Source organism: Sceloporus undulatus, chromosome 2 (genome assembly GCF_019175285.1).
Source record: "Sceloporus undulatus isolate JIND9_A2432 ecotype Alabama chromosome 2, SceUnd_v1.1, whole genome shotgun sequence".
Lineage (NCBI taxonomy): Eukaryota > Metazoa > Chordata > Lepidosauria > Squamata > Phrynosomatidae > Sceloporus > Sceloporus undulatus.
This window is the reverse complement of record NC_056523.1, coordinates 176,098,241-176,121,081: the sequence shown is the minus strand read 5'-3', so window position 1 is coordinate 176,121,081 and position 22,841 is coordinate 176,098,241. Positions and strand designations below refer to the sequence as shown.

Here is a 22,841-nt window from a genome sequence, read left to right as displayed (position 1 = left end):
CACACAAACCCACCTGACAGGGACACACATTAAGTGCAAATGTAAACATTCCTCGTTATAAATTAATAAAATAAATTAATTAATTAAATTAAAAAGTGCAGTGCATGTTGGTGCCAGCAGAGAGTAGAATGGAGCTGTTTTCCCCATCCCAAAATTGTGAATGGGCCACATTGAGTGTATATACATGTATACATATGTGTGGTGTGTATGTGTGTGTATATATACACTCACTGACCCAACCTCACCCAGTATGGTTGGGTGCTGGAGGATGAGGGAAGGGAGCAGATACTGTAGTTTTGGGGCTATGCACCCCATTCCCAAGAACTGGAGCATGGGTATGTGTGTTTGTGTTTTGAGAGGTTGTTGCACTCTGGCTTTGGTTGTTATTTGTGCAAAGGGCTACATAAGAGGAATGGGAAAGACTTATTTTTCACGCTGTGGCTTAGTGGGACGGGGAGAAGGGAGTTTCCATGCTGACTGTGGCCCAAACATGCATTAAGTCCCTCTCAGAGACAGTCTGGCTGAGGCTCAAAATGCACACCCTCCAGCCGAGATGTAGCAAAGAGCTCTGGAGCCCCGTTGATGCACCTTGCCATTTCCTCTGGGAGATGAAAGCACCACATTTCCAGCTCAACTCTTTCCTCAATCTCTTACTTTGCTTCTTGGACTCATTGGTGAATCCTTGGGCTTGGCCGGAACTGGTGGGTCCTTTGTTGGAACTCACAATATTCAGGACTTGAGGAAGTAGAGTAGAAGGGATCAATTCCTCTCAGCATAGGGCACAAGCCGCCCTGCTCAGTTGGAAGGGCAATGACTATAAGTTGCTTGGTTTTGTGTTCATTTGTTCTGTGTCTCCAGTTGTCCCAAGTGAAAACAGCGAGTCCCGATGGCAGGAAGTGACCCTTGAGACCCACACACGCAAACCCAGCCAGTCCGAGAGAATGCAGGAAGCTGAAGTGAGGGCAGGGAGGGAGGTGATGAGGCGTGCTGGCTCTCCTTCCAGAGATTATGAGATAATATATATTTATATAGAGCTTTATAGATTATTTATATAAATATCTGGGGAGATGGTGGTGGTGCAGAGAGGCAGAGGAAGGACGGGTCTGTACAACCTGAAGAAGGGAAAGCCGAGCGGGTGAGTTCACAAATTGGGCATGTCTGGAAGTCTCTGCACCTCCCCACTGCCTGAATGGTCCAGTTCGGCACTGTCACAGTCTGAATCTTCGTAGGCGGCAGGGTCCTGGGAACAGAGAGGAAAAAAAGGAATCAGGGTTGGAAGGAAGGAAGGATGGATTGATTTACCCCACACCAAAAATCACAGGGAAGGAGAAGATTACTTCCAGTCATGGCATGTAGGTTCAATCTCCAGTATTACTGGCAGTATGCCCTTTAAAATAAGTTCTAGGAGAATGTCATAGGGAAGGTGCTGTTGCTCTCCTGCAGTGCTCATGGGTTCAAGGGTTGTCATCTATGGGAAGATAATGCTGAACGAGAAAGGCTAGGAGTGGACAAAGTGCAGCCTTCCAAATACTGCTGGAGTCAACACCCAGCATTCCTCATCATTGTCTATGCTGACTAGGGCTGATAGGAATGGTAGTTCAACAACATCTAGAAGGCTGTGCATTGCCCTCTCCTGGGATGAGCCTTGGGTCTCACGCACCATGGCCCCTATGCTCTTCAATAACTAGGCCACATACTGCTCTGACTGTGGTTGCAAAACAGAGAGGTTCTTTAGTTTTTTTGTGGGTTTTTTGGGCTATGTGGCCATGTTCTAGAAGAGTTTATTCCTGACGTATCACCATCATTTGTGGCTGGCATCTTCGGGCCACATAGCCCGAAAAACCCACAAAAAACTATGGATGTCGACCATGAAAGCCTTCGGCTTCAGAGAGGTTCTTTGCTCATCCATACACTGTTCTTTAAAAGCAAGGTTCTGCACTAAGAAAAGCTTTAAACAAAACAAAATACATTATGCAGATAAAGCACTTCTCCCGCTTCATTGCATATACTGCATAATTTATTTAACTTCTGCCAGTCATGGGGAAGGGCTAAAAGGTATTTGGAGTGCATACATCATGTCCTCCTTGACCACTGGAAATCCTCCTTTTATCTTTCGTCTTGGAATTGTCACTAGAAATTGTCCATACCTTTTAAAATTTCTCTGCAATCTTGGGAGCTAGACACCTGACCATTTTGCAGTAAAAATGGCAGGCAATTCCCTCAAAGTGGTGAATTCCATTTCAGAATTTGCTAATAACACTGTATATCCACCTGGGCAAAAAGTGGCTCCCCAGTTATTGTTGGATTGCAGCTACCATCATCCATCACCAGTGGCTAGGACTGGCAGGAGTTGTAGTCAGGCAACATATGGAGGGCCACAGGTTGTCCACCCTTGCTGTATATGCAGAATAAAAAATCTGCAAAGCATAGATGCAGGCAGACGTGATATAGTTGATTTAAGTTAACACTGAACAGGAAGGAACTGTTGTCCAGCAATCTTCCCCAAGCACCTACATCAGGGGTAGGCAACCTGCGGCCCGCGGGCCGGATGCGGCCCAGTGAGGCCTTGGGACCGGCCCCAGCCCGGTCCTGCCGCCGATTGCCGCCGGGGCCTTTGGCGTCTCGCGCAAGGGGCATGGTGGGGCAATTGTCTATAGAAGCCTCAGAAACATGCATTTATCTTAACTTTTTTTAAAAATCAGCAAAAATTTTTGCGTGTCCTCCATTTTTTATTTAAAAAGTGCCCTCCATTTGAAAAATTTGTCCTACATTTGTCCCAGTTTATTTATTTATTTATTTATTAAAAAATTATTTAATTATTTATTTTTTGGCTTTGGCCCCCCAGTTGTCTGAGGGACAGCAACCCGGCCCCCGGCTCAAAAGGGTTGCCTACCCCTGACCTACATTATCAACATTTGCTACCTCAGGCATTCCTGAAGCAAAACAAAGCAGGCCCACAGCCTCCAAAAAGCCTTGGCAATCCTCCCAGTTCTCCCTCTGCACCCACCTCTCCTGCATTCTGCTCGGCACTGAGCTGGCGTTTGACGAGACGGATGGCTGCCTCCTTTTCAGACAGCCCATCCGAGTGTCCCAGGATATCATCATCTGAACGCTCTGCATCCAGCCGTTCGTCCGTATTGGTGCTGGCCACATCTGGCGTGCCACCGCTGTGGGAAGCTGTGGTGCCCTCGCTGGCAGTGCCTTCTTCGCCATCTCCATCAGAGAAATTCTCCGAGCTGAAAGTGGAGAGTGACTGCCGCTTGCTCATGGTCTGAGGCCACCTAGGCAGAGAAAGAAAGAGGGAGAAGGCTGTGAGCCTTGGGGGATCATGGCAACCCTCACCCAGAATGAGCATAGTACAATGATAACCACATTGCACAGAAAGACGGTAGCAGGACCCAAAGAATGGATCCCATCAGGCTTGAGTTTTCTTCTAGGCCCCTCTCTTCCAGAGACACAACAGCAGATAAAGAGGGAAGAGCACAAAACTCTTTAATCCACAGCCACCCCTACTCAGTTGTTTGATTACTGCCCCCTTTTGCTCTCTGGTGCTCTTTCCTGGGTGGTGAAAAACCTTTCTCGGCTGGACATCCCTGCAAAAGCAGCTGAATCCAGATTGAGACTTACTGTGATGCATGCAAGCCTAGCTGAAAGTATCTCACCAAATGTGTTCCTCCCTGTCCCACTTGCTTTCCCTGAAGGGAAAGAATAGGGCATGGAGGAACCTCCGTGTGAAATCTGGTCAGTGACCAGAGAGCACAGAAAGATGCCCTCCATAACTTGCTCACCTCTCCAAAGGCAGAGGGGCAGGGACATGCAGATGGGAAAATTTTTGGAAGGGTAAGGATTTGGGGGAAGGATTCCTTTAATGCAGGGGTAGGCAACCCTTTTGAGCCGGGGGCCGGGTTGCTGTCCCTCAGACAACTGGGGGGCCGAAGCCAAAAAATAAATAATTAAATAATTTAAAAAAATTAAATAAATAAGCCGGGACAAATGTAGGACAAATTTTTCAAATGGAGGGCACTTTTTAAATAAAAAATGGAGGACACGTGAAAAACATTGCTGATTTTTAAAAAATGTTAAGATAAATGCATGTTTCTGAGGCTTCTATAGACAATTGCCCCACCATGCCCCTCGCGCGAGACGCCAAAGGCCCTGGCGGCAATAAGCGGCAGGACCGGGCTGGGGCCAGTACCAAGGCCTCGCCGGGCCACATTCGGCCCGCGGGCCGCAGTTTGCCTACCCCTGCTTTAATGTCTCATAGTTGGGATTTACATCTTTTCTGAGCTGGATGAGCCAGAAGTTCCTCTCCCCTGATCAAAAGTTATGGAACCACTGAGGCCTAGAGAAACTGCTGGACTCTCTCTAGGTCAGCCTTCCACAACCTTCCATCCTAAAGGTTTCCCCTTGACATGACTGTCTAGTCATAACCAACTGTAGTGGGAAGTGTTCATCTTCATTACTAAGCCGAAGAGCCAGCATTGTTCAAAGATGACTCCATGGTCATGTGGCCAATATGACTGCACCAAACGCTGTTACCTTCCCACTGAAGTGGTACCTATTTATCTACTTGCATTTCCATGGTTTTGAAATGCTTGGTTGACAGAAGCTGGGGCTAGTGATGAGAGATAACCCCTTCACGAGACACTTGGACCTTGAACTGCCAACCTTCTCACCTTACAATCATCAGAACTGGTGTTTTAACCACTAAGCCACCACATTCCTTATACCTTCCATCCTGCAATCACATTATCCTGAACCAGTATGGGCCAACACACCAGGTTTTGAAAAGCCACTCAGCATTACCAAAATGGCAATGGGTACTTGCAGGAACCTAGCCACCCAAAACCATAACAGCATCTTGCTATATAGATTTCAAGGCCAAAAGGAGAACTTTAATAATCAAGTTTATTCCTGATTATTCCATATCAATTTTTTTTTCAAAATGTTGATTTACAGAATAGTGAGTGCAAACTTATATAACATGTACTGAACGTATGAGAGGATATCTACTCAGTGTAGATGATACCATGCTTCAACCAACAAGAGTGGTTGATCAAGAGGTTACAGCTTAAAATAATAGGTATTAAATGTCTTCATTAAGTGTTTCATACCCTCTCAATATTGATGAAAACTGGGATGCATGTGGTCAACTAACATCAGAGTGTGGGGTCAAGACAACAAAATAACAAGGAAGAAAAGATGAGTTAGGAGAGGCTGCAGTTGTTTGCTTTTGCCTGAGTCTACTGGGAAGGGCAAAATTCCTCCCACTCCTCTCCTCTACTCCCTTGTGTGTGAATTGAGTGATAACTACTTTTGTGCTCCATTTGCAGTAATTTGGAAGTAAACTGAAGACAATGGGGGAAAGTAGGAGGAGAGAGAAATGGACCTTCTAAAAGCAACTGGAAAAGTGGCAGAGGATTAATCAGGACTATCCCTGTCAAACTGGGACAGTTGGAGGGTATGATATCTGGATCTATTTCATGTATTTTCCATATATCTGCCATGGTGGAGCTCAAGGCGTCATCCACAAAACCACCAAACAGTTTTTCATGGGTTTATAAATGCTCCATAAATGGGGGGAAAAAATAGAAGCATGCCAGTTTGAGCCAATATATTATTTAGCACTTCCCCCCACAGGCAGTAAGTGTTTAGTTAAAAGGATTTGTTGAATAATTTGTGCAGTGTTTTGAAAATCTGATGACCCAGATTGTGAGAAGTCCTCTGTGAAATGCCATCTACACTTATGGCGCAAAATAAACAAAGAGGAATGATGGTTACATACATACTGGTGCAATGAACAACAGTGCCAAAATGAACAAGAGGAAAAGCATGGAAGGGACTTGGCTCTAAAATTCCCAGCTCAACATGCTCAGTAAGACAAACTGCACACCTTTCGCTGAAGGGGAAGCTCTACTTCACTGTCTCTTCACTCACCTTTGCCGAAGGGGAAGCTCTACTTCACTGTCCACCTCGCCCTCCTCCTCCTCTGAGGAGACTCCACGCTTCTAAGGAAAGAAAGGGGTGGGGGGGAAGAGAAGAAACTATGTCAGTATTGACAAGATGAAGGTAGAATAAATCCTCAGTTCACTAGACATGTTTTTCAAATGACACTGTTAATTCTTTTGTCCACTTGTTTAGCATTATTGGATTCATGGGCTTAAATCTGAATTTACACAGGCACAGAAGCTCGGACTGAATGTACCTATTCCCACTCAGGACGAACAGTACATAGCCTCCAGCTGTTCAGATTTGGCAAGGAAAGTCCAGGTCAATATTCTTGTCTTTCAACTCTTTCAGCTGCTTTTAAAATGCCCCATTTCTCTTGCCTTCTCCCACTTTCCTCCCCTTTGCCTTCCGCTTACTTTAATTGCAGCAAAAAAGGTGCAAAAATAGTTTGTGCTCAGTGGTCTCAGCAAGTCGGAGAGGAGAGGAGAGGTCGGAGTTTTCTGCTTCCTAGTAGTCTCACAAAAAAAGGAAACAACTGCAGCTTCTCCCAGCTTCTATGCATTTAATCATTCATAACTTTTGCCATTTTAACAGCACCCTGATGTTTCTTGGCTATATTTGCCCCAGTTTTCATCAGCCAAATGCTGGAAGGTGCGTAGTATCAACCTGTCTCATCCCAGTTCCTAAACTTGATTAGCAAAATCTGGTATCTCTAATAAGGACCACTTAGGGTTACATGTACACAGCCCTACCTGGTGTTAAGACAGGTAACTGTGCAAAGAGTGACTCTTTCAAAGGACTTTATCACACATGAGGAATTTCTCTTAATTTCGAATGAAAAGAAAGTGGGGCCAGAACGCATTTACGTGAATTCACTAGTTCAGCAAATTTACATGAATGCGAACTGTGTTCAAACTGGCTTCCCATTGCCCGAAAACAGCATGCCACTGCCTGAATTTGCATGTGGTAGTCTATCATGCAATAACGTGAAACCCCATGATTGCACTCGGACTAACTTCCCATTGCCCAAATTTGCGTGTGGTAGTCTATCACGCAATAACGTGAAACCCCATGATTGCATTCAGATTGCCATTGGATTGTCTGATAATGTCCAAAGATTATCTCTCTCAGCTGCTTTTTGTGTGATTGTGTGGGTGTATCTGATTATGAAGAGAAAGTAGAAAAGGTGTACAGAAATTGAATTGAGCAGTTTAAAATTCATTGGCAAGCCTTGAGACTGTTGAAACGCTTCCCTTAGGAGCTGAAGCTCCGGAGACAGAAACATCCTGACATTATGTTTCTGCTTTAGCATATGTGCATGCCTTAAATAATTTGCTTAATTTAGGCTGCAACACTATGATCCCGAAAGGAGGCCATGCCAGAGGCCAGAGGATATTTTGGTTCTTCCTCTCTGAAGCAGAGATCTTCAAGCAGATTTCCCTCTTACAATGCAAACTCAAACTCTTCCTCCATGGGACAGTGGCAAGGTCTACAGCCAGGACTCCTCTGTACTTGGAGCTCTGGAATCAGAGACAGAGGAAGCTGGAAGAGGGGGCTGTGGATCTGCAGGATCCTAGGCATTCCTATGTCCCAACATCTCCTGAACTGGAGGTGGGGGAACAGGGGCATACGTTTGTCCCGGTGATGGCATAGTTTCCCCCCTCTCAATGGAAGCAATGGGAAGAGGACACTTTTTAAAAATGTCTCCCAAAGCTTGAGGTGGGGGACCCCAACTTTCACCCAAATCCAGAAAACCATAAGCAAAGGCATTTCATCCACCTTGCCTTCTTTTCTTCCCACCCTATCTGATTGGCTATTACTCTTTGCAGTATTTTTGGAGGAAAATGGGGCACATCTACATGGACCAATTACACCAGTCAGCCCTCCCCCCATGACCTGTCTACATGGTGCAGGGCCAAAGCCCCAATTTGCATGCATACTGTCTTCATGAAGAAAGGCTATTTCTGCCCTAGCCCTGCCTAAATCAGATTTTAAGAACTCATGCAGAAAAATCTGGAGCATTCTGCAGCAGTGCCTGGCGGCTGTTTACACACATGTCCACTGTGCTGCCCAGCACCATGGGACTTTATGTGTAGACAGCCGCCCAGTAAGCACTCCAGAATGCAGAGGTTATGGAGAGAAACTGGGAACACCCAGAGTCTTTTGCCTAGTGTACATGAACTCTGGGATTGGAGGGAAGTGGTAGGTATAGGGTTGCCATAAGTCAGGACCTCCGAACTGGGACAATGTAGGACAAACGTAGGACAAAATTTTCAAATGAGGACATGCAAAAATGATGTTTTTTAAAAAAATTCATATAAATGCATGATTCTTAGGCATGAAAAAATGGAGGACATTGGCATTATTCCTAGACAGATGGCAGAATTTTGCTTCCCTTTCGGGTCAAAACCAGAAGAGGAGGAAGAGTGGAAGAAGCAGAGGAGGAGGAAGAGGAGAAGAAGAAAAGGAGGAAGAAGAGGAGGAGAAGGGGGAAGAGAGGAGGAGAAGAGGGAGTAGAGAGGAGAAAAAGGGGAGGAAAGGGAATAGGAGGTGGAAAAAAAGAGGAGGAGGAAGAGAGAAGGAATGGGAGAAGAGGAGGAGGAGGACAGGGAGGAGAAGGAGAGGAAGACGAGGAGTACCAGAAGGAGAGAAAGCGACGAGAGCAGCTGCAAGGCAGGAAAAGGGGTCTCCCTTGGAGGAAGACCCTTCCTCCCTCCTTGGAGCCTGCCTGGCCGGCGGGGAAGCCCCAAGGCAGGGAGAAAGGGTCTCCCTTGGAGGAGAGACCCTCTCTCCCTGCCCGGGAGCCTGCCTGGCCGGCGGGGAAGCCCAAGGCAGGGAGAGAAGTTCTCCCTTTGAGGAAGACCCTTTCTCTCCTGCTCTGAAGCCTGCAGGCGCGCCTCAGGGCGAGGGCTTGAATGCCGCCCAGGCCCAGTAGGGCCAGCGGCAGCGCGCAGCTGCCCCACTTCTTTCCCCCGGCGCGCGTCAGGGAAGTGGGCAGGCGCGTGCGCTGCCGCTAAACCCTACTGAGGCCTGGGCGGCATTCAAGCCTCGCCCTGAGGCGAGGAAGGAGGAGGAAGGCGAGCTGGAGGAGGAGGTGGGTTGGCGCCGCAGCAGTCGCATTAGCGGCAGCGGCAATGGCCGGAGCGGGCCCCCAAACAGGGAACCAGGCACGGGGTGGGGTGGTCCAACGGACTGTGACCGGGAGGGGCCCCCCAAGCTTGCTGGTCACGGGGGGTGGGTGGGTTATGGCAACCCTAGGTAGGTAGCACTCTATATACCACATCTGGAGTCAATGCATTCACTGCAACTGACGGTTTGACTGACTGATTGATTCACTGAATATGTAAATGGGAAAGAAAGAAGAAACAGACAGAAAGAAAGCCCACAGACATAAACACGGCAGGAGAATTGAATGATGATGTCTGCTTTTTTGGTCAGCAGAACCAGGAGGGAGGCAACTCTCTCTCTCCAGCAGAGACAGAGACAGAGAGAGAGAGCAGCTCTTCCAAAAATATTTGGGCAGCCTCCAGAGCATATTTTGAGATGACAGCAACTGGGACTTCTATTGCATAAGTGGAAGTTCACTTGCAGAAGGTTGCATGCTCCTGTAAGGTTCAGGCTTGGAAGGCTATGAGGAGACAGGCTTGGCAAGGAAAAAACAAAGCTCTAGGAAATTTTAAAAGCTGGACCACCAGCTTTTGGCTTTGAGTACTTTGTAATACCTTGGACAGATTGTTCCCTAGGTACATGTCCATCCCTGATTAGCTGAATTAGGATGATGCAAAAATGAGCACACTTGCTTAGCATGTTTATATGTAGCATGAAAAAGGAGTAGCTGCCATTACCACTACCACCAGTATGATGTATACTTTAATTAATTAATTAATCTATCTATCAATCTATCTATTGTTGCCTTTCTCCCAAAATACACTGAAGGCAGCTAGTGGTTTGAATGTTGGACTAGGTCTCTGGGAGACCTGGGTTTGAATCCCCACTCAACTATGGAAAAAGACTGGGTGCCCTTGGGCAAGTTACTCTCTCTTGACCTCAGAGGAAGGCAGTGGCAAACCTCCTGGGAATAAATCTTGCCCAAGAAAACCCTAGGATCCAGTCACCATAAATCAGAGCCAATAACAGAAAACATACTAGAATAATACACTTTTTTTCCCAGCGTTTCAGCTGTAATGGGTCTCCAAGTAGTTGACAATAATGATGCTGGATTTCATGTTGCCCTCACTGTGCTAGAACTAAACTACCAATGGCATCAAACTGAGGTATTGCGTGGAACCTTGCCTTGCTTATCTTAAAGGTGCTGGCAGCAAAGGGAGAGTTTGGGGGAGAATTCTGCCCCCCTTCCCTCTACCCATAACCAGATGTTTTGGCTATCACCACCATTGCTGCTGCAACTACTGCTGCTACTGTGCTAGCCTGATGATACATAGAGTTTCCAGACCATACGAAGTCCATGGCAAATGTTATTAGAAGGTCTGTGAGAGACAATGATGTCTCGACAATGTTCTCCCAGCCTCTTCTGCCTTTCCTACAACAGTAGCCACCTATAACTAATCCCACTCTCCCTGGGCAGCATAATTCAGAATTCAGCTTTTCTAGGCACAAAATATTTGCAAGGGGAAAAAAACAGAGCCTTGATTTGGGTCAAAATGAAGAAAAGTGGACATGCATCCATGAGGACTGTCCTGCCCTGTCTTGTCATTGGAGATTTCCCCAAGGGAAAAACTGTGTGCCTTCAAGTAGGTTCTGACATATGGTAACCCTAAGGCAAATGTATCATGGGGTTTTCTTGACAAGATTTGTTCAGAGGACGTTTGACCCCATGGCCTTTGCCTGAGGCTGAGAACATGTAACTTGCCCAAGGTCACTCAGTGGGTTTCATGGCCAAGCAGGAATCAAACCCTGGCCTCCAGAGTCTTAGTCCAAGGCTCAAACCACTATCTCATGTCATGATTACAAAGCTTGCAGTAGATACAAATCCTACATTTGACTATCAAACTTGTGGTAATATATTTTCACAGAGCTTTCCAATGCGGGATGCTGCTTTGTTCTGTGGAGAGAAGATCCAGCTCTAATTCAGAAGAGCCAGATGTCCTGAAACCCCTTTGAAAAGTGGGAATGAGGTGTGACTTCACTTCTTGCTCACTTCAGGTCTGTGTTTATTTTGTATCAGGCGATGGAACATTCTGCAAGAAAAGAATCCACTTTCTGCCTACAGAAAAAATTATGGATTTTGCAAGTGATATAGGTCCAAACTGCACTGAGGAAAAAATCCAGTTTGAGGTCACTTTAACTGCCCTGGCTCAATGCTAGGGAATTCTGGGAATTGTAGTTTTGTGAGACATTTAGCCTTCTCTGTCAGAGGGCTCTGGTGCCACAATAAATTACAGTTCAAGTAGTTTCGAACTGGATTATTTCTGCCATGTGTTTTGGACCATAGTCAATAATACTAATCACTGTAAAACTCCTTGATCAGAAAGAGTTAAAATATATGATTTAAATTACAAATAAGAAGGTAAGTGGGGGAAAGAAAGGAAGGAGAATCAGGGAAACTGAAGGGAAAGTCTTATTGTAAATAAACTATCTGCAATAGTAAGTGTTGATATAATTTATAACACTAGGATAGGCTTAATAGCATGGATCTTATCTGGCTGTTTCAAACAAAGCAAGCAATTTAAAAATGAGAAATTTGAGAAATGAGAAATTTTAGAAGTAAAATAGAACTAGTGGAACAAGGAATGGAACAATATATAGAAGGAAAACAAATATGATAAATCAGAAATATAAACAACTGGGAGCTTACACCAACACTTGGTTACTAGCTTGTTTTCCAGGACAGATTCAAGCCCTAAATTGGTAAGCGTTGGTAACCTTGAGAACTCTCTTCCTGCAAATCCGTTATATCTCCAAGGGTTGAGACTAGCCAGTGAGGCCCTCTGGAAAATATCAGCTCATTCTGACATCTCTGTGTTAGCTTTGCAACTCTGGAATGCCCTCTCATGGGTTATTTACATGTTCTTGGCAAGATTTGTTCAGAAGAGGCTTGCCTTTCTTTTCTTCTGAGGCTGAGAGTATGTGACTTGCCTAAGGTCATCTAGTGGATTTCTATGGCCAAGAGGAAATTTGAATCCTGGTCTCAAGGGTTGTAGTCCAACGCTCAAGCCACTTCACTATGCTGCCTCCTCAGTTTTATTGTATATGTTCCTTATTTGTTGCCGAATTTCAATTGCTTTCTCAGTGTTGTTATTTTCAGTTATACATTGTTAACTGCTTTGGTAACTTACACAGAAAGTAGTCCAAGAAATTGTTGTTGTGTGCCTTCAAGTCATTTCTGACTTATGGCAACCCTAGGGCAAAACTATCATGGAGGGTATTTTTTTTTTTTTTTTGGGCAAAACTGTTCAGAGATTTGCCATTGCCTTCCCCTAAGGCTGAGAGCATGTGACTTACCCAAGATCCCCCAGTGGATTTAACTGCAGAGCTGTGAAATGAACCCTGGTCTCCAGAGTCCTAGTCCAACACTCAAACCACTATGCCACGCTGGCTCCCAGTCCAAGAAATATACCAAGTTAAACAAAGAAACAAACAACAATCTCCTCTGTACAAAAGTCCTAAATTGTTTATGACAGGGAAGGACAAAGAGAATCATTGCAACTGGAGACACATTCTCTGCCATGCCCCTGCTTGCCAATTGTGTGCCATTTATTGGTTCTTGCGGGAGAGGAAAGGGCAAGTAAGCCATCCTCTTTCCCCAGGCCTACCTGGCTCCTGGTGACAGCTGCCCGATACAACAGAGCTGCTGGCGTGAGGTGTTGGGATTGAGAGGTGGCTCCTGCTCGGCTTCCTCGACCTTGTTCTCTATCAGCCTCCTCTCCTGGTTGCAGCCTTGCTTTCCCAGCTGGACCTACAGCACCTTGTCGGGAAGAAGGAGACTCGGGGCTGCTGGAGCATGGCACTGAGGCAGTATCTTCACTGGGGGTTTCACTGCGGGGCTGCTCTGTCGGTGGGGATTCGGGCCCGGCTGCCCCTTTACGGCTCTCAGCCCCAAGAGTCGTGGAGATGAGGTCAGGGCTGGAAGACGACATCTTGCGTAGTAAAAGGTCATGCTGAAGGCCTCGCAGAGCAGCACAGGGCTCCAGGCGCTTGGCTCCTCCAGGTTCAGCCAGCTCCCCACAACTGCCCCGAGTGCTGACCTTACGGTAGCGTGACTTAGCCCGGCGACTGCGCCCGGGTGACGGGGGACCTTTCTGGCACACGGGGATGGCAAGCTGGGGCAGAGCTGGATCCATGATCACCTCTGTCTTCAGAATGTCTGGCCTGCAAAAGAGGAGGAAAGGAGTTTGACTAGCCACCTATGCAGATGTGGTTGTGATGATGATCAATGAAAATGGAGATGGTGATTACTGATGACGACATGACTATAGCCAAGATCCCAGTTTGCACTTGAAGAGTGTAAAGTTCTTCCAGGAATAAGTAAGTGCCTTCACCCTTCCCTTAACACACTGTTCTTTTGTTGGTGGCCCTATTTGGTGGCCAGGGGATGACAACAAGGTCAGACTCCTGGAGCTCCTGGAGGACCTCCTAATGTCCTTGCTTTCCTGCAGCAAGCTGCTGAAGGACAGCCAGTTGCTATCTGGCCATCCCCCCCAATGTCCCCTCACAACCAAATGCAGGTGACAGGAGAACCCCAACATGAGAAGAGCAAATTAAGGGTACAAGGGTCAGCATGGACAGTGCAGCTGGATTTTGCTAACCGCAAGAATGTATAAGCATTTGTCACTGATTGGATGCCAGCTTACATTTCAGTGTGCCCACAAAGGGCATCACGCCCCCAGTGCTGTTTTTCTCTTTCTGGTCCCAGCTTGTTTGGCAAAATTTTACTACAGTGGTACCCCGGGATACGAATGCGCCGCCTTACGAAATTTCCGGGTTACGAAAAAAATCAATTGAAAAAAACTGTTCCGGGTTACGAAGGTTATTTCGGGTTACGAAAGAAATTTTGGTGCTTTTCGGCGCTTTTTCGCACCAAATCGCGGCTTTTCCCCATTAGCGCCTATGGGTTTTCGGCTTGCAAAAGCTTTTCAGGTTACGAACGCGGCGGCGGAACAAATTAAATTCGTAACCCGGGGTACCCCTGTATTGCTTTGTTACAGTGTTTTATTATTGCTTATTTTAAAACTTGAAACTGTTAGCTATCTTAAATTATGTGTAAAATGGTGAGCTACAAAGTCTAAAATAAATCAATGAAGAAATCAATATTAATTCCATCATACCTTTTCACATTATCCTCCATTTCATAGTCTACCAGATGTACCTGACTGCAAATTTGGACCATCAGTGATTCAGATTGTGTCTAGGAATTGAAGATCCAAAACATAATGCAGAAATAATCCAGTTTGAGAGCGCTTCAACTGCCCTGATTCAATGCTAGGGAATTCTGGGAACTGTAGTTCTGTGAAGCATTTACCCTTCTCTGCCAGAGTGTTCTGGTGAGAACTTTGTGAGTTTTGTGAGATATTGAACCTTATCTGTCAGAGAAGCTCTGGTGCCACAATAAACTACAGCTCCCAGGATTCCCTAGCATTGAGCTAGGGCAGTTAAAATGGTCTCAAACTGCATTATTTCTGCAGTGTGTTTTGGACCAAAGTATCAGTGAGGTATGATAGCATAATGTGAATTACATGATGTGAATCTCCATTTGTAGATCTTGATAATTCTAAATCTTTTTGTAGTTTTTTTGGGCTATGTGGCCATGTTCTAGAAGAGTTTCTTCCTGACGTTTCGCCAGCATCTGTGGCTGGCATCTTCAGAGAATGCTTGCATGGAAAGGACTTGGGTATATATATTGTGTGACCTGGAAAGGAGGAGTGATTTGCATGTGTATTGTTCTGTTGCTAATGGCAGGCCTCAGGGTGGGAGGGTCTGCAAAAGAGGATTAGTGTCTGCTTGATAATGCTCATTGTCTGCTGGGAGATTTCTCATTTGCATTTGAGTCTTTATCTCACCACAGATGCTGGCGAAACGTCAGGAAGAAACTCTTCTAGAACATCGCCACATAGCCTGAAAAATCCACAAAATGTAGGGATGCTGGCCATGAAAACCTTCGTCTAAATCTTTTCCTTCTGTTTGTTTCTGATTCTGTTATTGCCAGGGATCACCATATCTAATGGCCAGATCCTATTGTAGTCTTAAGTCTTCATAGGTGCACTTAACTTAAGCAGGAATTAGGACTCTACAGTTTTGTAACATCCATATCTAGTAGAGGACTGCTGTAACAGCAGAGCCATAGAATCATAGAATCGTAGAGTTGGAAGAGACCACTAGGGCCATCCAGTTCAACCCCCTGCCATGTGTGCATTGTACACTGATACATTTTACACAGTGATGCACATTGGCCCTGATGTGCGTCGGGTACTCTTGTCAGTGTCCCAATATTCATCTTTGCAATTTATTAACAGGGTTTCTTAGTGCCTCTGCTACTTAGCTAAGTATATGTAGAGCTACGTTAAATAAAGGTGATAATAGGATTCCAGGGATAATCTTTATTTTTCTTAACCACTGTTATGTCTGGTATATTGTGTTGTCATTGTTGTTATTACTATTACTGTTACTACAGCTATTACTATTACTACCACTAACAAGAAGATACAGTAAGTTTGGAAGCAAACAGGAATATGAATAGGCCAGCATCCTTAGACCCATAAAGACTGGCGAGGAGAAAAAACACTTTTCTGAGTCCCTAGCAAGACTGGTGTCCTGTCCTGTTAGCAGCAGAAGCTGAGCTTAAGCAGCTCTCCCCAACCAGAGATCTTGCCAGGCACTGCCAACTTACTTTCAAACATAATTTCAAAATAAGGTAAGAATATTTGCTTGAAAAGAAAAGGAAGAAAAAATGCTGAGTTCTGCACCCAGCACTTTCTTTCACGTGTGAATTCTTTTGGAACCATGCCACACACATAGTATGTAAAGTATATTAGTCCACACATTTATTTCTTTTGCCACAGGCAATGGCCACTCTGCTTGCTCAATCCTGGATAATGGCTAGAGAACATTTAGTTATTCCAGATGTTTTGGACTGCAGGTCCCAGAAGCCTCAGTCAGGATGGCCAATGGTAGGGGACTGTGAGTTTTAGAGCCTTATTGCATGAGAAAAAAAGCTGAAATGGAGCAGGAGAGTATCGGCTTTCTCTGTTCTTCTCTGCATGCTGTTGTTCTTTTCTTGAGGGAGATGATGATAAAAGTGTGCCTTTTGCCAGACAGCACAACAAAAGGTATGCTTTTATGACCCTCTCCCTCAGGAAGTGCTTCGATGGCATGCAGAGAGGCACAGAGAAAGCCACTGCTCTCCCAGTCCATTTCGACTTTCTTTTCTCACGAGATAAGATTCTAAGTCCAAAGCATCTGGACATGCTTCCTCTTCCTGTCTAAAGACCCCCTCTTTCCCTCTCTCCTCCACAGTCTTTTCTCTGCCAATTTCACCTCTTGCTGTGTGGAGAGAGCTTCTGAGGCACATTCCTCTTCTTGATCAATTTTTCCACTGTGTTGCCATGGAGGAGGCTGCGGGATGGATGGTGCTTAAAGAGCCCTGGGTACTTCTTCTCCAGAGCTTGTTCCCGCCTGTTGGGGGAGATGGGTAACAAAAATAAGAAAAGATATGAAGATTCAAGAGTCAGAAATATTCAACACCAATATTTTGGCTAGTGTGAATCCTCATGACTAGAATGACCAACAAGATATATTAAATTATAAGAAAATAAAAATAAAAAGTACAAGTACAAATGCAATAAAAATAAATGACATTACTAAATAGGCATGAGATTTTCAGTTCTATATGGAAATCACTATAACGTAATGTTCTACATTACCAAGAGGGACTAGGCCAGATAGAGCTGAAAGAGTAAAAAGCTGGAGAGGGTTCCTGTACCTTTCATGGTTGTGCAGAAGAGAGAATTTCAGAAGGTGTTTGTTGCTTGTTACCTGGTTGTGTGATGAGCAACGTGTTCTAAACTTCCCCGTTCTACATAACCATTATAGGAATCCTCTCCAGTTTTCACTCTGGCAACCTTAACAGAAAAGGCTAGAGAATATTTTGTGAGTGCCTTGCCTCACACCAGAGTGAGCTGGCAGACACTTCATTGGACTGCTCATGCTCAATGAAAAGCATTACTCCCCTTGAAGCAATATTAGTAAAGTGTAGCAACTCCGGTGAGAGTTAGCATGACATAATGGTTTGAGCATTGGGCTGTGACTCTGGAGATCAGGGTTCAAATCCCCACTTGGCCATGAAAACCCACTGTGTGACATTGAGCAAGTCACACTCTCTCAGCCTCAAAGGATGGCTGTGGCAAATCCCCTCTGAACAAACTTGCCAAGGAAACCCTAAGTCGGAAATGACTTGAAGGCACACACACACACACACACACAAAGCTCCCCTGACGGAGACTGCTAGAAGTTTATATCTCTCACCGGAGCAGCTCCTTCTCCTTGAGCTCCAGCTGTAACATAAGGGAATTGAGCTCCATATAAAGGTTGTTGGCTCGCTCCAGCTTGCGTTCATAGTGCTCTCGGATGTCCAAGGCATGCCTGCAGATGGAGAGAGGAAGTAATATGCTGTGAGTTGTCCAGTGGGAGGACAAATTTCACTGGTCTTTTGCTGCTGCCCATCCTCTCAGCATGAGGCATTATTAGAGAGGAAGGTGTGGAGGAAGCCTGTGCATAAGTGGTGGCCGGGACACTGCTCTCATAATGTCTTCCTCTGACCTTTCAGCCTGCAGTAAGGCCTCTGTAGTGCCTCACTGAGGAAGGGCCAAACTTTGATTCTCAGCAGTTATGGAGACAATGGGCAGCAGTGGGGAGTTATATGCAGACTAATGTGGTAATACTCTCTTCCCCAGCACAGTTTGGACCTACTGTATATCACTTGCAAAAAGCATCAGATAGCACAACAACATAAAGGTAGGGAGTTTTCTCAACTGAAACTGAATCTGCACAGCAAAAATAATGCAGTTTGACATCACTTTAACTGCCATGGCTCACTGCTATGATATTATGGGATCTGAAGTTTTGTGAGCTATTTAGCCTTCTCTGTCAGAGCTCTGGTGCCCCAACAAACTACAAATCCCATGATTCGATACCATTGAGCCAAGGCAGTCTAAGCGGTGTTCAAACTGCATTAATTCTTCAGTGCAGATGCAGTATGAGTAATCAATGCACCTACATCCACTTTACCTGAGTTCTTCTCGCCGTCGATGGATCAACTCCTCCTCCAAGCGGTGTAGACATGTCCCCTCTGATTTAATCTTTTCAAAATGTAGCTTCACCTCCTCCCGCCATTCAGCCTATGGGACAGAGGATAAACGCATGAGCTTTTCCCCTGGTTACTAAACCTACATAATGGAAACCCACGCAGAATAGGAAAATTTACTCTTTTGACTGTATTCTATAAGAGTATTCAGAATTGCAATTGCAGTTCACAATATGATAGGTAAAAACACCCTCAGGCCTTAAATAAGAACAGGTCCAGCATCTTGCAGATTCCTATCTCCTTCCATTTGCAAAAAGCGTCGATGAAATGAAACTTGGAGAACAGTAAGGCCAATGGAAATGACAGGAAAAAGAGTAGGAAAATAGATGGATTGGCTCTGCCATTGGATAGAATGAGGCAGCCACCACATGCTCTAGATTCTGATTTCAAGAAACAGCAGTTGATATGGGCAGTCAGGAATTTTTGCAAATTTTCTGATCTGCTTCAGGCAGCAAAATATATTGAGCCAGCCCTCAATCAGAAACTGAAAGCAGTTTATTAAATCAAACTGCTAATCCCAATTGGAGAAAACCCCCTGAGGCCCTGTACAGACCTGTGGGTGGGGTGAGGGCTGAACGTTCCTACACACGATGCCCTTACGCCACTGGTCTACACCATGAGCGCCACAATGGTGCACCTCTGGCGCAGTGCCCAAATGGCGCAGCGTGGAAGGGGCATCATCATGGCATGCCGCTGCACCTATGACACCCCTTCCAGGGAGCAAGAAGAAACTGCTTTTCGCAGCTGCTTTTTGCTTCCTCCGGAGGCTGCAGCCTCCATCCGGGGCAAAATGGGGTGGCAGTTTGTACAGCCCCTGAATCAATGAGATTGTTCTGATCTCCCATTCAACAGTTGAACCAGTGCATGGGGGGGGGGGGGGCCGGGGGGGGGGCCAAACCGGGGCGGGACCGTGCGGACCCGCCCCAAATCGGGAAAGTCCCGCCCCCAGGCGGGATATGGGAAGCCTAAGTGCATCTACTTTTGCTAAGACTAGCAACTAAATAATTTAGGTTAGGATTGGGAATCTGTGTCCCTCCAGATATTGTTGGGCTGTAACTCCCATTGTACCTAGCCAATATAGCCAATGGAGATGAATGCTGCTGGTAGTGCCAGTACAACACTTGAAGGGCCTACTCCAGATTTAAGTCTGTGTCTGCAATGTGAAAACAACAATGCCCTCTTAGGGATACTCTGGCTATAAAAATAAAATATTATTATCCCTCAGTGATAATGTCTACTGCGGATATATTTCTGGATTTGCCCTGAAGTGCAGGACACACAGGTCCTGCAGCAGTGTATAAGACTGATGTAGCCACACTGTTGATGTTAGGCAAGTTTAGGCACATTCTGTGCCTAGATGGGAGACTACCTCCAAAAACCCCATGCGCACGTCTTTGTGGAAGAAAGATGGGATACAAATGTTCCAGAAGAAAACAGAAGGAAGGAAGGAAGAGGTCTAGCATGTGCTGCCATGCTGTCCCTGAAGGTGGCAGCAAGATGAAGCATGTTTATTGGAGAGAAAGGCCAATTCAGCTCAGTGGGGCTTACTTTTGGGCACACAAGTTTAGGGTGGCCCTATAAGTCTGGTATCCTGTTAGTAACATATGCAAGCATATATGTATCTTCTTTTCTTCTCTGCAGAGGTCAGAATTATCTTCCTCCCTTCACAACCAAAGCCATTCCCACCCACCCATCTAGGAGTCACTAATTAGATGCCCCTTTGTTCATTTGGTGGTTGGAGTAGATAGGAGAAGCACCTACTTATGGTCTCAATCCTATGCCCCTAAATGTAGTGTAAATATCCACATGTGGACTTACATTATACTATCATTCTCTGAGCTTACTGAAAAGCCCCTGAAGCTGCTCCCCATGGCTGTTCTGTTCTTCGTTGCAAGCAGGCAGGCTTGGAGGACTGTCTGGCTACGTCTCCAAAGCCAGATGCGAAATAAGAACAGCAGCATCGAAACCCTTGGAAGACCTTGGAAATCTCAGTGCTGATGTCATCAGCTTGTATTTGGCCATAGGGATGTAGCCAGATGTATCTCCAAGGCTGCCTACTCACTGTGAAGCACAGAATGGCTGTGCTAGGCAGATTTTGAGGCTTTTCAAAAAGTTGAGAGGGGGTGTGGGGTGCTGTGGAGGGAGGAAAGGAATATCAACCCCTACAGCTCCCAAAAGAAGACATCTGTATGTGTAAGGTAAACTCATGTATATGAATGTCTCTCACAGAATTCCAGCCCTTATCTCCATAGCCAGATGTAGAACAATGACATCATCTGCCAAAACCTCAGGAGACCCCAGTCGATGGTATCATTGGGCTATGTCTGGCTAGGTCACCATACTGTACCACTTTGGCTCTCACATTTTGTACACTTTTTTGATTCCACCACTTTCCATCAGCCAGTGAATGGCCATCATGCTAAATGGTGAGACCTGGAAGGGATGAGAGGGAAGCTGCAGTGTCTGCCTGTGGACCTTTTATGCTACACTCCACAATACAGAATCTCAGTCCAAGAGTGTTTACATGTGAGAAGTGAAATCAGTTTGGAATGAGACATACCTTCTCATGTCTGCGGCCGCATACAGAGGCCATTGAAGTGAGTGAGCATTTTAGACCACAGTTAAAGAAGGCTGGAAGAAAAATTCAAAGCCTACACAAAAAGAATGGGAGGGGGCTTATCCAATAAGGTGGAGCAACAGAACTTTTCTTAAACCTTTTGTTAAAAACAAAACAAAAAATAAATCCCAAGAGAATGTGCATCTCACAGGAAGCATTAAAAGTCAGGAGAAAGAAAGCAGTTATGCAGATAAACATTCTGACCAATGTTGGCTTTTATATTCTCAAAATTCTGCAAAATTCCCCTGAAGTGATGGCTAGGGTGACTAGTGGAATCAGCTTTAGGCTGCATCTGCACTACAGAATTAATGCAGTCTGACACTGTTTTAACTGCCATGGCTCACTGCTATTGAATCCTGGGATCTGTAGTTTTGTGAGATATTTATTCTTCTCCATCAGAAAGCTCTGGTGCCACAACAAATGACAAATCTCAAGATTCCACAGGATGGAGCCAATGCAATAAAAGCAGTACCAGACTGCATTATTTCTGCAGTGCAGATGCAGCCTAATTTATGAAAAGCCAATATCTTTGCATGGCTAGAGATGCCTAGCACCAAATGGCTACTCAATCCAAATCTTGCCTCTAAGCAGGACCACTCCTGAGTAGATCATACTACCTAACCAATGTGCACTGCAAGCAGACAATTAGACTCAGTACTGAAATTCAGGAGATAGGATGCAGGGGTAGCAAGCTTGAAGTGCTTTGTCTGCAAATTGATGAAATTGAAGTCCACTTGAATTCACTGGGGGGAGAAATGTTTATTGCTTATTTTGTTGAGATTCTGAAGAAAAAATATTAGTAGTAGGCATTTCTTTCCAACTGTGCAGTCCTAAGCATTTTTAGTCAGAAGTAAGCCCCACTAAATTCAGTGGGATTGCACACTAGTGAATGAGTTGGCTGTATTGGCTAATACTGATGGGAAGTCCAAAACCTGTGGCAGCCATAAGGCTTCCCGTCAGTATTAGCCAACCCAAGCAATGGTCAGGGATGGTGGGAGTTATAGTCCAAGAAATCTGGATGGCATTACATGGTTTAGCATGCTGGGCAAAGGAAGTTGCAAATCTTTAGCCCTCCAGATGTATTTGACTTCAGCTATCTGACATTTTAGACAGTGAGGCTAATTTTAAGGGGTTATGGCAGTTGTAATCCAAAATATTGGGAGGGCCAAATGTTCCTTAATCATGAGCTAGAGCCAGCCACATCTTTGTTCATCCTAACGTACTTCATAAGGTTGCTGAGAGGCTAAAATGTGGGGAACTCTTTCTAAAAGAAGTTACCAATAATCCTAACATATATTACACATTACATGTTGGGCTCTAGGGAAAAAATTGATGGCTAAAAGCCATGAAAGTCACAGGAGGAAATTACATCCAAATATGACATTTGTTTGTTGAGAGCTCAATTCCAAGGCAGCTCACCTGGGATTTGAAATAGGTCTCTTGCGGTGTAGAGAGTACATCAGCCGAGGCAATGTCAAGGTGCAACAGGATCTGACGGAAAGATGGACGGTTCCGAGGTTTGCTATTCCTAATGAAGGAAAAGAAATGGAACATTTTGGGATGAACATAATGTGTTTGGAACAGGGCTAATACACTGAGCCTCAGGCTGAGATAGTACCCAGAAAGTATAACAAAATGGATTGTATTTATATGTGTATGTGTGTGTGTGTGTGGGGGGGGGATTCTAAGCATATTAATTTAAATAGTAAAGTACTGGTGTAAATGTTTTGATGAGAATTGTTTGCTGCTTCATGTGAAGAAGGAGTGGTGGTAGCAGACATTTCAACTATTGTTTCTTTCTGTTTCATTTAACAGTTTTGCCCTACATTTTGCTACAGTTAATGGAAAAGAGGCCATGGCTGTGGTCATTTCTGGGTTCTTGTCATACAAGCAAAGCATGAACTTTTGCATAGTATAGGCAAGCAGTGGGATATATCTATAATTTAAATAGTGATAAAA

At 45.2% G+C, this 22,841-nt stretch overlaps 1 protein-coding gene across 1 annotated transcript in view; it reads right to left on the bottom strand.

The window, feature by feature from the left end:
- The window catches only part of MAP3K12 (mitogen-activated protein kinase kinase kinase 12), a 61,099-nt gene continuing 38,258 nt past the window's right edge, over window positions 1-22,841 (bottom strand). Inside the window, exons 7-14 of the mRNA XM_042454641.1 lie at window positions 22,302-22,410; window positions 18,190-18,299; window positions 17,428-17,544; window positions 16,441-16,578; window positions 12,723-13,278; window positions 5,938-6,008; window positions 3,008-3,281; window positions 1-1,240 (exon numbers count right to left, since the gene is read on the bottom strand). Coding sequence (XP_042310575.1) covers window positions 1,142-1,240; window positions 3,008-3,281; window positions 5,938-6,008; window positions 12,723-13,278; window positions 16,441-16,578; window positions 17,428-17,544; window positions 18,190-18,299; window positions 22,302-22,410 — 1,474 coding nt within the window. The 3' untranslated portion in view covers window positions 1-1,141. The remainder of the gene's footprint in view (window positions 1,241-3,007; window positions 3,282-5,937; window positions 6,009-12,722; window positions 13,279-16,440; window positions 16,579-17,427; window positions 17,545-18,189; window positions 18,300-22,301; window positions 22,411-22,841) is intronic.